The sequence below is a fragment of the Nannospalax galili genome, unplaced genomic scaffold, assembly GCF_000622305.1.
Source record: "Nannospalax galili isolate Female #2095 unplaced genomic scaffold, S.galili_v1.0 scaffold334, whole genome shotgun sequence".
NCBI lineage: Eukaryota > Metazoa > Chordata > Mammalia > Rodentia > Spalacidae > Nannospalax > Nannospalax galili.
In genome coordinates this window covers 137,533-154,587 of record NW_008336888.1, presented here as the reverse complement: position 1 = coordinate 154,587, position 17,055 = coordinate 137,533, and the positions used below count along the sequence as shown (strand labels likewise).

The 17,055-nt window shown below is 37.8% G+C and overlaps 1 protein-coding gene across 1 annotated transcript in view; it reads right to left on the bottom strand.

Moving 5' to 3' along the window:
• Positions 1–17,055, bottom strand: part of LOC103732839 (carboxypeptidase Q-like) — a 322,354-nt gene that overhangs the window by 193,088 nt on the left and 112,211 nt on the right. The window contains exon 2 of the mRNA XM_008831564.2: positions 8,711–8,822. Coding sequence (XP_008829786.1) covers positions 8,711–8,822 — 112 coding nt within the window. The remainder of the gene's footprint in view (positions 1–8,710; positions 8,823–17,055) is intronic.

The following is a 17,055-nucleotide window of genomic DNA, read 5'->3' as shown; positions in this document are numbered from 1 at the left end:
CTCTTTTCTGGACAGCTTCATGAGCAAATGTATTAGTCTCTAAAGGGGTAGAGGACCAGTGGCTTTAATAGCACTCTTATCAGGGGTCATAACTCTCTTTTCTTATTTTCAAAAAATAATTATAGAAAAAGAGCACCAAAGTGGGTAGAGGAAGAATTTGTGCAATGCTTTAAGATTAAAATTCTCCCTAGAAAAATTCAGCTTTGTAGAAAAACATGGCTGAGGGAAGATTTAGCATATTTCAAATAATACTTCATTCATGTAAAATAAACTAGACTCAGAGCATGGATAAGGACTCGGTAGTTGTATAAAGTTTTCTTTTGGTGAATTCAAATGCTCTTCAAGGATGATCTGATTACTGAATTGCTACATGATTCTAGCTCATCAGATTCTCGCAGTTGAAGGCTTCCAAAGGTGGCTAGAAAGTCTAGAATGAAGATAATCCAAGGCCATTGGTCCTCAGATCCATGAGCTGCATCTAAGTAATCATTCATAGATTCTTTAATTCTGCTACCTCTCAAAATACCCCAAGTCTATGTGCCCCAATACTCTGTACCTATGGAACATTCAACAAATGATTTTATTGAATAAATAAACTACTAAAGGGGAGTTTGCTAAACTTATGTGACCATAGTACAGGTTTTCCCTTTTCTGTATAACATCCCTTGGTATCTTAGAATGAGTGTTCCCCCAAACAGGCTGTGAACACTGTTCCATTGAACCAGCACTGAAGAGTACCTAGAAGTAGTACTGTGCTGGAGTCAGGTTGCCTAATTTACATTTTCCAGATGATAGCTGTGTTACCTTGGGGAGGGCATGTGGCTTTTCTCTACTTTGGTTTCCTCTTATGTACAGTGGATATAACAAAAACTATCCCTACTTATTTAGGTTATTATCAGAAAGGAAAAACTGTGCACAGTGGAGGGCTTAGCACACTACACCATGCAATAAGTGCTAGAAGTTGGTAGTTTTAGTTTATACAGAAGTCCGATATTTCAGAGTGAGTGCCATTTTAACTGTGATCTCCTTTATAGCTTTGGGCTAGTCCCCAGTTGGGCAGGGCTATCTCTAACCTTCAATTTAAATGGGATTCATTTTATTGGAAGATGTCTATTTCCTTGCCTCAGTTACTCTGGATTGGATTTCCTGGTACTTTTTCAAAGCAGACCCGACCAGAGCCTAGGAGAAGGATACCTCATCAGCTGGGTCTTCATTTGCAAGAGAGAACCTCTGCCTTGCAAACAGCTCCATAAAGTTCTAACGGAATCAGTACCTCTGTTTGTATTTGACTATCCTCACTGGGATGTTCTGGGCCAGGCAGTTCTGGTGAGTACTTTGTGACTCCCCTACTTTTCACTTCTGTCTGCTATTCATGAACAAAGTATTCAATGTAATAGGAACACCAAGACTTTTTTTCCCTCTGTTTTTTTCAGAGGGGGCTTTAGGGGTCCTTTTCTTCCTGGTAAGAGTAAAGCATGGTACTGGTCAAACTGGATAGCTACACATAGAACAATGAAAGTAGATCCCCATCTCTCACCCTTCACAAACTCAACTCTAAATGGATCAAGGGCATCAACACAATACAAGACATTATGCCTTGAATCTGATAGAAGAGAATGTAGGGAATACAGTGGAATTGTAGACACAGGAAAGTGCTTTCTGAACAGGATCCTGATAGCATAGGCAATAAGACAAATTGACAAAGAAAGACTCATGAAACTAGAACGTTTCTGTACAGCAAAGGACACCATTGCTTGAGTGACAAGGCAGCTACAGAATGGGAAAAAGTCTTTGCCAGTTATACATTTGACAGAGGGTCAGTTTCTAAAATATATGAAGAACTCAGAAGACTAAATATCAAAGAAAAAACACAACCCAATTAACAGTTGGGAACTAGATATTTAGAAAAGAGCTAAATGGACTAAATAGAAAGTTATCAAATGATGAAACAAATGGCTAAGAAATATTGTAAACATTTAAAAATGTTAAACAACTTTAACCATCAGAGAAATACAAACTAAAACTATGGCTAAGATTCAAAAAACAAGCAATGATAAGTGCTGACAAGGATGTACAGAAAGGGCAGCACTTATTTACTGGTGGTGGGAGTGCAAAATGGTGCAGCCACTATGGCAGTCAGTGTGAAGGTTTCCTCCAATGCTAGAAATAGATCTACCATGGGATCAGGCTCTTGGACACATTCCCAAAGGACTCTATATCTTACTAGAGAGACCCCTTTCAACCATGCTCACTACTGCCCTTCTCAAAATAGCCAGGAAGTAGGAAAAATCTAGATGTCCAACAACTGATGAATGGATAATGAAAACATGGTACATTAACACATGAAATACTATTCCACTATTAAGAAAAAAGAAATCTGCAGATAAATGGATGGAACTAGAAACAATCATCCCAAGTAAGGTAATCCAGACCACAAAAGATAAATGTCACATGTTATCTCATAGGAGGATGCTAGCTTTGAATCTTTAGGCAAGTGTGTTTCAATTGGAAAATTCAGAGAAGTCAGGAAGGTAGTTAGGAGCTGGGGATGGGCTTCCTGGGAGGGCAAATAGAATATAGTGATATAAAAGGGGAGAGACAACAATGGACTAGAAGGAGTTAAGTGGGGTGGAGAATGGAAGGGCAGAGTAGAGGAGGGAGTATTGTGAGGTATAACTAACACAAAAGGGTTTTTGAAAATAATCATATGTCATATGCAAACCTACTACAGTAGAAGCTTCTTAATATATATTATATATTTATATGTACATATATAAAAACGTATAGATGGAGTTACCCTATAATGGGGGTGGTGGTGGTAGGGGGCATGACAATGCCCTTACCAGACACCATAGGCTGGCAAATAAAAAGATAATGCCAGAAATAATCTCCTTCTCTTTTGGAGTTATTGATCAGAGAAGTCCCATAGACCCTGAAACAATGCTGTCTATTCTCACTGCTCTTGGTTGCCCTCCAGAATTTGATGGTAAGACCCTACTGCTGAAGACCCCCCACATGTGAATTATAGAACAGACATAGTGAAATCAAGTTGGTACTGACCATGAAGTTTCATCTCTCCTGGCTAGCTTTCATAGTGCTGGAAAGCGCTATACATGCTAACAGAATAAAAAAGTAATCATCAGCCTTACCCAGATGTGAACCTTGTGAGCTACAATAATGATTGGCTTGGCAAAATAGCCCCATTAGTGCAATAGTGACACACATGTTATGGGAGTAACCAACCACTTTCTGATTAGATTTAGGGTCCACTTCACAAGATGGAGCCCATACATGGTACTCTCTTCAGGACCATGAATCTGGAGCTAGACACATCACAGACTGTAAGGGAAAACCTATTACTGTTATCCTGTTAATTGGACATAATATAAAACCAACTCATTTTTTTTTACCCATAGATTAGTGCCAAAAAGCTTCTTCCTACAGCAGATGGTGATTAACACATCTGGTCAATGAGCTGAAAATAAGGAGCTGTGGACTTCTCAGCCCTAAATGGGACACCTGTAGCAAACTCTTTCCCTGAAAGGCTCAGAGATTATTTAGCAAGAGGGATGGGAAAATTTTAAGAGCCAGAATGGGCAGATGAATAGAAAGCAGCTGCATTGTTGGGCACACAGGGCAGTAGCATGTATGAACGTACAGAGGTTGTGACAGTGTGCACAAGACTTGTGCAAGCCGAAACCAGACAGAAACCCAGCATGGAGAAGGGAGGTGGGCAAGACGTTCTGGTCATAGTTGAGAAACTATTGAAATTGATAGCTTCTGGGAGATGGGGAATTAGTTTTCTTTTAGGGTGTGATGCTGGGAAGGTTTACAAGAATTAAGGGTCTGGACTCACACCCAAGAGCATTTGGGGAACACATATTAGACTCAATATACCTTTGCCAAAGAATAAAGGAGAAGTCAAGGGTGTAGGAAGGTGGGGATGGGTCTGAGAGGGGATGGAGGAGGAGTTCTAAGGGGCTGGGTTTGAATAGGCTCAAAATACATTGTATAAAATTCTAGAAGAATCAATAGAAATATTTTAAAGGGTGAAACATGTCTGTTACAGAAGAATCTGATGGTGTGGAAACATATCAAGGAAAAGTGGGCAGCTCTTGTAATTCTGTCACCCATCCTCCCACCACCCGAAGGCTGCTACTGACAACAATTTTCTCCTTGTTTTTAATATGCACATTGCTGGAAGCTATATACTTTGACAAAAATTCTTCATTTCCCCTTCAGGAACTCATATTTATTTATCTTTATTAAAGAAAGCTCAAGTATCACCTTGCTGAAATTGCTCTGCCCCAGCCAAACTATGCTACACCCTTCCCTCAAGAGGTACCCAAAGTAACTGTACATGCTACATTAGAAAGAACCTATAAAAATTTCATGGCAGTCTTTGAATCAAATATCTCTTCCACTTCAAGAATACAAAGGGCCAAATCTTCTTTCCCTTTGGTATAGGCAACTTGGATATGGACACGCTGTCAACACACATCAAATCTCTGTAGAGTAAGTGTGTAAAGGAGCATACAAATAAATGTTTTCCCAGAGACATATTTCCATGCTATATAATAATCACAGAGTGCTCACACTTAGCAGTTTTAGAAAGATGCTTTTATATATCCCACATTTCAATAACCAGGCACTCTTCATTCTAATTTCTTTATGTTTGAAAACCCAAAATTCACAGAAAATAATAAAACGGCAGAATTTTGGAATGGGTGATGGTTTGTTTTTCAAGTGCCAAATGAACACTGTGAAATGCTGCATTTTTGGCCACAGGCTTTGTCCACTGACAACAGAACATTCCAGGAAATGACATTTCAAATAAACAGTTTCATATCCAGTAAACCACAAACACACACAAAAAAGGATTCAACACCACTTCACAGCAAATAGCCTTCTGCTGACAGTTACTTAGAAATGACTGATAATATTTACAAAGCACATATATCTTATTAGATTAATTGAATATAATTTAGGCTGATGGCTTGGGCAAAAGAGTGAATCTATAAGCTTTGTGAAGGAGCAGGACAAAGAAGATAGCAGGAGGGTAAATCTTAGAAAAAGATTCTCAAATATCAGAATGCCTCACTGGACCAACACTTCAAATTAACAAGCCACCTGACATCTCATGCAAGGAAGAACATCCAAGAGGAGTGTCATTTTTCTTGGAAAAAGATTTCCACGGAGTTTTCATATTTCACCAATTAAACAGCTTAGGCTCAATGTAATTAAATAATATAATCTTGTTTTGGTCTCAAGCTTCTACTTTTTTTTCTTTCTTTTTAGTAGTCCTGAGGATCAAATGCAGGGTCTCACAGACGTGTTAAGCACACACTACCACTGAGCTATATTCTCAGCCTCTGAGGCGCTATTTCTTGCTAAGTATATCACTAACGCTCATCTAAGACAAGTTACAAACAGAAATCGACAGTTGAATTTTGACTTATACTAAGACTCAGTGGGTGCAATCATAGACAGTGAAGTAGAGGGTAGATACTGAGCAGCACCTCCTATGATACTGATGCACATTCAGTATAAACAGAACATGTGTACTGGAAGTGACCAGAAGAAAGCTAAGACTCCATAAAGTTTCATACAAACATGGAAAAAGTGAAGGAATCCTTGGGCCCATTATTCAGCAAATGGTGTTTTAAATGGCAATGGGAAAGGATATTTTAGGGATGCCATAGCTGCTGGCTCTGAAGTTGCATAGGTATAACTAAAATATTAAAAAGACAGAATAATCACTAATGGGGGTGGAGGTTGAAAAGCATCATCTTCTTCAAGTAAAAGTTATTTTTCAGAGTCATCCTTATTAAGTCATAATAGTTAACATATATTGAGAACTTGGGTTGGTCCAGGCCTTAATCCAACTTCATTATATCAATGATTCATTTAATTTTCAAAACAAGCACGTGAGATAACTATTATCGTCCTCATTTTATAGATTGGAAAACTGAGGCAGAAAGAGACAAAGGAAGTTGCCAAAGGTCAATGTTCAACAACTAGGAAGTTGATGAGTTGAGAGATGAACCCAGATGGTGTGGTCCCATATCCTAAGTTGTTTACCACCACTGCTGCCTCACAACGCATACTCAAAAGAAGCGTCACTCTTTATTTTGCAGTTTTATTCATATGTTTGCATACGTTTTCAGAAAGCTTTCAAAGATCTAAATCCTGAATTGAAAAAACTCACCAGGAGCTATCAAAAGCAAACCGAACTCAGTATTTTCAGAGCTAGGTAAAAAAGATAACTTGTTCACTTCTGCATGCTGTGTGACATTTATCCCTGCAATTGAACTGAACTCAATTAACAGTGATTTAGGGTCCCATGCTGGCTATCAGAACACAGAGATTCAACACCTACAGAAGATACAATTTTTGTTTCAACCTAGAGAAATTAAAATACTCTGAAAGCTTACAGTTGAATAAAGATGAGTAAAATGAAGTCCGGAGGGTTCAGACGACCTGCCTGAGGCCAAGAAAGTAGTTTGTAGAACACGGTGACCTAAAAGTCAATTCAGATAAGTTTGGTTTCTCTTTTTATTTCACCACTCCAGTTTCAACCAAATTGGTTAAGCACACTGAAATAAAATTAATTTCCAAAATAAATATCTGTGCTCCATAAGAAAAAATGTTTGACTCTTGCATGTTTTCTTCTAGAACACATTTTATTCTGGAATGATGTAAGGCGGGAAAAGGAGAGGTCACCAAAGGATGGGAAGGAGGAAAGAATCTGCACAGAATCTTCTAGACCTCTGAAGGAATGTATTTTGCATTTTATTTGTTGGACAATTCTCTTGAACCTTTCCCAGTTCTAAAAGGCTCTGAAACTGTGCCTGTGCTTATAATCATACACATAATGTATGTGGAAATCTCTAGCTCTCTTCTAAGCCTCTTACTAGCAGAAAACAGACTCTAAACTTCTCTGTGTGCCTAGCCTATATAAAAGGCTTTACAGAAAGGGCAGTGGGTGCTCAGTGCATCTTTTCTGTCATGTATGGTAATGATGATGCAATGATAAGTGCATACAATCTAAGATTTCCAATTTTTTTTTCTTATGAAAACATGATCCCATGTGTTATCTAGGGTTTTTTTTTTTTATTAGTTTATTTAAATATTTTTCGCACTGGGGCAATTGCCTCTGTCCTCCACCCCAATGAAATCTGGCAGCATCCAGAGACATTTTCATCACTACCATTTTAGGGGTGTGAACGGCAGTGACAACCAGAGGGTAGAGACTGGGGATATTGTGAAATCTCACACCAGGATCTGATCCAAAATGTCAACAGCGCCAAGGTTGAGAAACACAAGTAAAGAAAAGTACATAGTTTTTCCATTTCTTCATTTTAAAACACGAGTAAAATACAAATTAAAATAGTATGTCAAAGATTTACTTAAAATATATATAAGATCATTTCACATTTCAGCAATCTACTATTAAGAAGATGAGCAATATTTTTTGGAGACTAAGTCTCATATAGTTCAGGCTAGCTAGCTTTGAATTCATTATGTAGCTGAAGATGATTTGAAGTTTTTTTCTTTTTTTTTCCTTTTTTTGAGGCAGGGTCTTCCTGCAGCCCTATCTGGTTGGCCTGGAACTCACTATGTGGACTAGGCTGGCCTTGATCTCACAATCAGCCTGCTCTTTTTCCAGAGTACTGGGATTAAAGGCATGTGTCACCATGTCTGGCTAACTTTGAACTCTTAACCATCTTTTCCACTTCCTGAGTGCTGGAGTTACAGGCATGCACTACTACATCCAGTTTTATGAAGTGCTAGAGATTGAGCTATGGCTTCACACATGGTAAGTACACATTCTAAACAACTCAGTGAGCCTCATCCCAGATGAGCAATTTTTAATTGGCTATGTACAAGAGTAGAATGCCCTGCAAAGTGGCAGGAAAAGCATGGCTATAGATCTGGATGTGCGTAAATAAGCAATGGAATGTTTTGATCTTCACTTCAAGAGAAACAAAACTAAGTCCAGGGCATTCTGCCGATGAGGCACCACAAAACCACCACTGTCTAATTCAGACACAGGACTCTTGATTTAGACTACTCTGTTATTTCCAACCACACTCAAAATCCACCTTTTTGATTTTCCACATCAAAAAGAAATGTGTATTTTTTGTTTGTAAATATGGTCAACAAAATAAGCTACATTTACTATTTGCCATACCTTTCAATACCTGCATATCTTAGCCATATCTATGTGTACTGGAAGGTCTAGTTTCTTAGCCTCAATTCCTACTGAGGCTACAGGAATCATTTTTATGTCACTCCTAACCCACTCCCTGATTTCTATCATGGAAAGATGATTGACTTTTTCCACCGATCTAACAGCTTGGTACTATCTTCACTGGAGGAAAGAAAAGGAAACAGAGAGAGCCATTGATGTTTCTTGCACTTGGTCATGGTCTCCAGCTCATGTGATTATATTTTCTCTAGTTTTATTTGCTTCTTCATGTCAGTGGCTGACAATAATATTTGCATGTCTAGAAGTACACTTATGTCTTTCTTTAAGAGGACATTACGTTAGCTCTTTTCTGGTAATAAACTGACAAAAACTATATAAACCTCAGACCATCTTTGAACACACCACAGTTAACTAACCCAGTACAAAGTTTGTATACAGAGTTAAACAAGGCACTACTGAGTTCTTCACATCTTGGTTAAAGATTTTCTAAGTATTTACCGAGATCTTTAATAAGTGAGAGTGCTTCCCATGATATGAAGGCTCCACCACCATCATCTAGGGCGCCCTGCCCAACATCCCAGCTGTCCAGATGTCCACTGACCAGAACTACCTAGAACAAATAAGAAGAGGAAAACACTGTGTAAATTGATATCAAAGAGGACACACTAATAGGCATTCCACACAAGAAGACTGAAAGTTTTATACTTTTGTGTCTACATTTTTATTTTTTTTATTTTGTGTATATATTTTTATATATGACATTTATACTGAAAAAATTTTGTATAGAGGGATTATTATGGTCACTAAAACTAATGAAAGCCCACCCCTTATACCTGGCTATTAATATAATTTTGAGCAGTGAAAGAATTTGTTATTGTTGAAAGGTGCTTAATAATTTTATGTGTCTTAAAGACAAAATGACATAAAATGGAGCTCAAAACTTCAAGCAAATTCACAACAGATTACTGTTCTAAAAGATACTTCATAAACATGTCAAATTTAATTCAAATAAAAAAATAGGAACAATAATTTATTTCTAAAATGACTTTGCTTTTCACATTATAAATTACTTTGCTGTTGAATAAATAAGTAGCCAGATTCAAAATCTAGATCTAATTTAACAGAATTAAAATGTATTTATTTATTTTTATTTTATGTATATGTGTGTTTTGCCTATATGTATGGAGGTGCACCACAGGTGTGCAATGCCCACAGAGGTCATGTGAGGGTGTCAGTTCCCTTGGAACTGGAATTAAGGACAGTTGTTAGCCCCCATGTGGGTGTTGGGAATCAAACCGGGGTCCTCTGGAAGAACACCCAGGAGTCATCTCTCCAGCCCCAAGTCATCATCAATTTTAAACAATTTTAAGAAAAATTAGTAATTCTCTTTTAAAATATGAAAGACATTTCCCTGGAACTAAGACATAACGTTTCTTTTTCCTATGGGTAGAACCTGGGGCCTCTCAAGTACTAACTAGACAAGAACTTTACCACTAAGCCACATCCCAGACCTTTAGTGAAAAAATTTTATGAACACATCTCCAACAAGTTGAAAACCAATCAAAATGATGCTAAGTAAAAAAGATATTGATATAAAAATATGTCTTGTTCTCTATACATCATATAATATGCAAATATTTGTCAGATAATTATAGAACTAAATAAAGACTTGGAAAAAATACAGCTTTCTCAACTTAGAGTGGGCAACAATTTCTTAATTAGACACAAAAATCATAAATTATAAAAGAAAAAAACAAAATTACTTTATTAAAGTCAGGAATATCTGCTCATTCAAGGAGAGTAAAAGTCAGTCTACAGGGAGAAAAATATTCTCTGTACACACATGCAATAAAGGACCTATATCCAGGTTGTATAAAGAATTCTTGTGAAACAACAGCAAACAGTTAATCAATAGAAAAATTAGCAAAGACTTGAACAGATAATTCACATATACACATAAAAATACAAATATGTTACGATTAATAACACAAAAGGTACCCAGGATCATTACTATAACAGAAATATAAAGTATACCACATTCAGCATGTAGCTACCAAATGGTTAAAATGAAAAATACAGAAAATGTAAAATATTGGTGAGGAGGGGGAGCAACTGGAATGGTACATTGCTGGTATGAAGGTAGGTACGAATGACCACTATGGGAAATCATCTTACCCATGGAATGTGAACATATACACAGCCCATGACCCTGAAATCCTACTCCTAGCTGTATGGTGTACCCAGACGTATGAGTGTGTGTGTGTGTGTGTGTGTGTGTGTGTGTGTGTATGTGTGTGTGTGTATGTGTGTACACTTAACCAAGACACGTTCTACAATAGTCATAACAGAATATTAATAGCCTTGTCCTCAGAAAAGGAAAGCATCCAGATGCCTGTTAAACAGTAGAATTAAATTGTATCCATGAATAGAACAGCACACAACAGTAAGAATGAACTAACACAATACATGATAAATCTGGATAAATCTCATAAACAACACGAAAAATGAAAGAAGCTAGATACAAAATAATACATGGTGTATAATTCCATTTACATAAAATAAAAAACCAAGGCAAAAGGAAATCAGTTTCCTTTGTTGAGTAGGACCAGTGACAAGAAAAGGACACAAGGAGAGCTTATAGGGTGCTGGTCATACTCTCTAGATGTAGGTGCTAGGTAAGCAGGTGTGTTCCACTTTTGAAAGTGTATCTCATACCTTAACATTCTCTGAGAATACTAAGCATTTTTAGACATTAAACATACTGATATCTATGCACAGCAAGTAGTAAGCACATCCAAGCTGATCTGGTCTTCTTGCTGGGAGAACACGGGTTGTGGCCTAAAACATCAGTATGACCTTTGCACTGCTTGTTCACTAAGCAGCTGCAGGATCTCCTGGTGACTTATGGCAGACCCAGACTAGTATGATTTCATTGTAGTTACAAACAAGGATAATGCCCTCGACTAAAAAATGGCCATGTAATGAACCCAAATGGATTGTTTCTAAGGGGAAAATAAAAACAAAACAAAAAATAAAAGAAAAACATGTTGCAGAATCTTCTGATTCGGAAAATGGTGTAATCCTAGAGAAGACCGAGAGTACAATTTGTCAGCATTCTTATCACCCTTAGGACCATTTTTTCAATAAGGCTGCAGTGGACTAAAAATGTCAAGTGTACTTTAATGAACTTTTGTCTCAGTTCATTGAAGAGTAGACAAATCAAAGCAGTCATTATTTGGTACTTCAGACTTCCTTCAAAATAGCTGAGATTGTTTAATAATAATTTTTCTTCATGTTTCCTAAATGCTACCATTCTCTCTATCACAATTATTGCTTATATCAGCAGCTAAAAGATGGGAAATATATTTTTGAATGATAGGAAACTAAACAATATACCATAGCATCAGATCTTTGGCACAGTGCTATAGAAGAAAAGTATATATCATTTGGGACATAAGAGTTTAAAAAGTATTTTCCACATCATAAAATGTTGGGGGCTACAATCTGATAGTTTTAAATGTAGTACAACAAAAAGAACTTTAATTTAGTAACATTTTTAAAGTGAACTTGAATTTTTCTCATCACAAAAACTTCTGCATACACATAGAATATAGAAGCACAGGAGAGTTCATTTAAAATGTGTCAGGCCAGACTCTAAAACTGTAATTCAGACTTACAGAAGACAGTCCAGAAATATATACAAACTCATAGGGCTGCTGAGAACCTTCTCTGGGCCAAGGACAGGCACAAATGAACACTAACTACAATTAAATTGAAGCTTATCTAATCAAACATATCAAAAACAGACTAGCCAGAGCAGCAGGAAACTTAAGACTCATGAAAATAAGCACCTGGAAACAGGGAGGCATAGTCCCTGACCCTCTATTGCCAGACATGAGGTCCCTAGAGCATAAGCACACCCAGATCCAACATAAAAAATGTGGGCACCTGCTGCAGGCAAAGCACTGACCAGTTCCTCTCCCATGGCAGGTGGAGGACTGACCACCTTCCTTGTGGTCTTTCCACTACCATCTCTTCCAGTTTCATTAAAGAGTCAAAAATGTTGAAAACATCAGAAATAGGCAAAGGTCGAGGTTAATGTTAGTATTAGGGTTAGGGTTGCAACTTGGTTAGGGCTCCAGTTAGGGTATGGTTAGGGTTGGGATAACTTCTAGGGTACGGTTAGGTTTTAGTTTAGGCCTAGAGCTAGGTCTAGGATTAGGACTTGGTTTAGGCTTAAGGCTAGTGTTAGGGAGTGGGTTAGGGTTAGGTCTAGGGTAAGTTCTAGGGCTGGGGGTAGGGCTAAAACCAGAGCTAATGCTAGGCCTGGGGTTAATGCATAATTTATGGTTAGGATTAGGGCTAGTTCTCTAGTTAGCACTGAAAGCAACTGAAACAAGACAAGTAAGAAGGCAAATGGGAAGCTGGATCTCCAGAATGCAGGGCTTGCTCTCTGTGAATCATACACTAGCCCTGACTACCAAAGGCTCAGGCCTGGGGATTAGGGGAGGGCTTGGAATAGGAGGAAACAACATCAGACTGCTGGCATGAGGAATTAGACTGGTTAACAGTGCAACCACTTGCAGGTCAGCTGTGGGTCTCAGACAAGAGATGGATGGAATTAGGGTGGGCAGAATACAACCTCCAGGACAAGCCCCCCTCCTCTGTCACTGGCCACTGACTCCAAATGGATTTTCCTGGTTAAACGATGAATAAGAATATGACAAAAAATATGGCAGCTTGAACAAGAAAAAGAGAATGGTCTCAGAGGCAGTGCATTTTTATAGAAATGAGCTCATATGAGGTACCAGATAAAACATCACAGTCCTTGGCTTTTTTATATGATTTCCTTTAACAATTTCATCAAGTTCTCACCATGTGCTGGAGTTACAGAAACAAACAAGAGCCAGAGTTTCATACCTACCTCATCCTTCCATGCTAGGATTTTGTCTGGCTTGATCTCTAGTCTTATGCATGCTGTCACAACTACTGTGGGTTCATAGATGAAACTACTCTGCTGTCTCTGGAAAACACTGCTGTTCTGTAGTCATTCATCATCTTTGACTCTTAGAATCTTTCTACTCTTCCACAATGATCCCTAAAACTTCAGAGGAGGAGGGTTTATTATAAATGTCCCAGTTAGGGCTTGGTATTGTGCAGTCTCTTATGATCTGCATGTTGACCAGTTTGGGGGGGGGAGTTCTCTGATAAGAGATGCACTAATTTATGGGTATAATGATAAGCCATTAGGAATTGGTTTAATACTGTGTCCATTTAGCAGAATAAAAGTAAGATCAACCCTAGAGACTATGATCTGTGTAGTCACAGGTTCTTGACCTGATAATAGTGCCAGGTAAGGGCCCATCTTGTGAAGTAGTAAGTCCAATCAGAAAGTTGCTTGTTACTCCTGTAAAATTTGGGCCACTATTGCACCAGTGGATATATTTTCGAGGGCAGTTGTTAGTGTAGCTTGCAGGGTTCAGAGCTGAGTAAGGCTGATGATTATTTTTCTCTTCTGGTAGCACTCATAGCCCTTCCAGCAGTATCAAAGCTAGCCAGTAGGGATGAAGCTTTGAGGTCAATATAAGCTTGATTTCTCAATGTTTTATGACTCACATATTTAGCAATAAGGTTTTACCATAAAGTACTCCTGGATAACAAAAATAAATGGCAATAGCTAGTAATGTTTGAGGGTCTATGGTAGCTCCCACTCTATGGTATCTGGTAAGGGCACTGTTACATCATTTTAGAGTAACTCCATTTAAACCCTTTTTTATCTACGTATATGTATATATTTTAGGAAGCTTCTAGAGTAGTAAGTTTTCATTTGACTTTCAAAAGGCCTTTAGTGTTAGTTATCTTTCCCCACAGTCTCTCCTCTACCTTGTCCTCCATCACCCATCCTATTTAACTATTTCTGTAGAGGAATGAAATGAGATCCACATCTCTCACCCTGCATAAAACTCAACTCCAGATAGATCAAGGATTGCAACTTAGGACCTAATACCATGAATCTGATAGAGAAGAAAGTAGGGGCTACACTGGAACTTATAGGCACAGGAAAAAATTTTCTGAACAAGACACTAACAGTGCAGACATTAATACCAACAAATGACAATGGGACCACATGAAATTAAAAAGGTATTATTATTTGAATGAATAAACAGTCTACAGAATGGGGAAAACAGTCTTTACCATCTATCCATCTGAAAGAGGGTTAGTATGTAGAATACACAAAGAACTAAAAAATGTAAATATCAAGAAAACAAAGTACCCAAGTAAAAATTGGGATAAGGAACTAAACAGAGAATTCTAAAAAGATGAAACACAAAGGGCTTAGAAATATTTTTTAAATGTCCAACATCTTTAGCCACGAGGGAAATACAAATTAAAACTACTTTGACACTTCATCACCATAGTCAGAGTAACTAAGATTTAAAAAAAAATGACCGATGCTTGTATAAATGTGGGAAAGGGGACTCCCTACCTTATTTGTTGCTTGTGGGAATGCAAATTGGTATAGTCACTATGGAAATTAGTGTGAAGGTTCCTCAAAAATCTAGAAATAAACTGGGCATGGTGGTGCATGCCTTTAATCCCAGCAGAGGTGAGTGGATTTCTGTGATATTGAGGTGACTCTGGTCTCCATAGCAAGTTCCAAGCCAGCTGTGGTACAGGGAGACACTGTCTTTAAAAAAGACACCCCCCAAAAGAAACCTAGAAATAGATCTACCACATGACCCAGCTATACTAATCTTAGACATATACCCAAAAGATACCTGTTCATTCACACTCATTGCTGCTCTATTCACAATATCCAAGAAGTGGAAAAAACCCTAGATGTCCACCTTCTGATGAATGGATAAAGAAAATGTGGTATATTTCCATAATGTAATATTATTCAGCCATTAAGAAGAACAAAATTATGAAATTCACAGGTAAGTGAATAAAGCTGGAAACAATCATGCTGAGTGAGGTAATCTAGACCCAGAAAGACATGTTGCATGTTCTCTCTCATAAGTGGATGCTACCTTTGAATCTTTAGATATGTGTGCTTCATTTGGAAAACCCATAGAGGTTGGAGAGGGGATTTTTATGGACTAAAGATAGGATGTAGTGATATAAAGGGCAAAGGATAAATAATGGAACAGGAACAGCAACTGTGGGTCAGCATGAGAGTGTAGCCTCCTTGGAAACCTCCATGAAAGAACACTAAGCACCTATTTTCCATTTATTTTCCAAAGGCCTCCATTGGGTGCCCCCAAGAAAGACTGGCATCAGGGCAAAGCCTCTGAAGGCTTGCCCCAATGACAAAATAATGTGGATGCTGCCCATTCTCCCAGCAACCCAGACCCCAAACCAAGACAAGAGGATTTCCAGCTTTAAAGAATGTGAACACCAAGGGTAAGAACAAAAATCATATCCACACCTAACTCTTCTCTGAATAGAGTGACTCAATCTTCTTTCCATTAATGGCTACATAGAAGAGGATTTCTTATGTTGGGCATAGATACTATTTACCACAGGCTCTTCTGCTTCTTCACATATGACATCTAGCATCCAACAGAAAATGAGATACAAAACAAGTAAAAAGTTAAAAGACCCATTGCCACAGAATACAGTATTCATCAGAACCAGACCCAGGTATCGCCTAGACATTAAAGTTACTAAACAAAGATTCAGTTTTTTTTTCCAGTGTATACTTTTATTGAATTTTTGTGGATTTTATTCAATACATTTTAATCATATTTAGACCTCAATAGCACTGGCAATCAAGGTAAAGCAAACAGCAGGATTATTTCAAACTAAAAAGCTTTTTTCCTTTTTTTATTGAATTTTTGTGGATTTTATTCAATACATTTTAATCATATTTAGACCTCCCATGTCTGTACCTCCCCCATAACCCACCCATAGGATTTCATGCATTGTATCTATATGTTAAAGCCTATTGAGTCAAGTTTCTGTACCCAGCTGTCTCTCAAGGTGAGTTCATCCACCGGAGCCTGTTCAGCCTATCTAGCATCACTTCCTTAAAGACGATCAGCTCTCCTCCACCCAGCAATGATCAGCTTCCAGTAGTTCCTTGGCTAAAGTTGGGGCCTCCATCCTTTTTCTATGCTAGTTTTTATCTGATTGAGTTTGCATAGGTCTTGTGCATGCTGTCACCATTGCTGTCAGTTCATATGAGCAAGTTCCCAGGAATCTGTAAGACTGTTTCCTTATGGTCACGCACCTCCTCCCCTAGCTTTTACAATCTTTCCTCCCCATCTTTTGCAATGGTCCCTGAGCCCTGGGTGGGTGAGGTTTAATACAGGAGTCCTATCCAGGGACACGTAATCTGCAGTCTCTTATTCTCCACACTTCAGCCAGTTGTGACCTTCTGTGTGCACTTCACTGACAAGAGCTGAGAGATGCAGCATTAGTATTCTCTCTACCACTTGTTCCGCTATGTTCTATGAGCCTTAGCAGGGGTTCCATTGTTGATGTTTCATGTAGGATGGGCATCTCAAAGACACTTATTCTCTGTGTGTGATCAGTTGTGGAACTCTGTGCTAGACTTCATCTGTTCCAAAAGAATCTTCTTTAATGAGTGATAACTGGTATATAGATAATGATTATTTTAAAAGAATGAATAATAAGTCTATGGATCTAATGAAAAAAATGAAAAATTTCATTAGAGATATTAAAACTATAAAACTGACAAATGTATGTTTAAAAGGAAAAATACAATATATTTATAAATGAGTTAATACTTAAATTGGTTAGTTAAAATTTCAGACTTTTGTAATACAGTTATCTTTATATCTTCACAGGAAACTGGAATTTTTTTTTTAGTTTTTTTT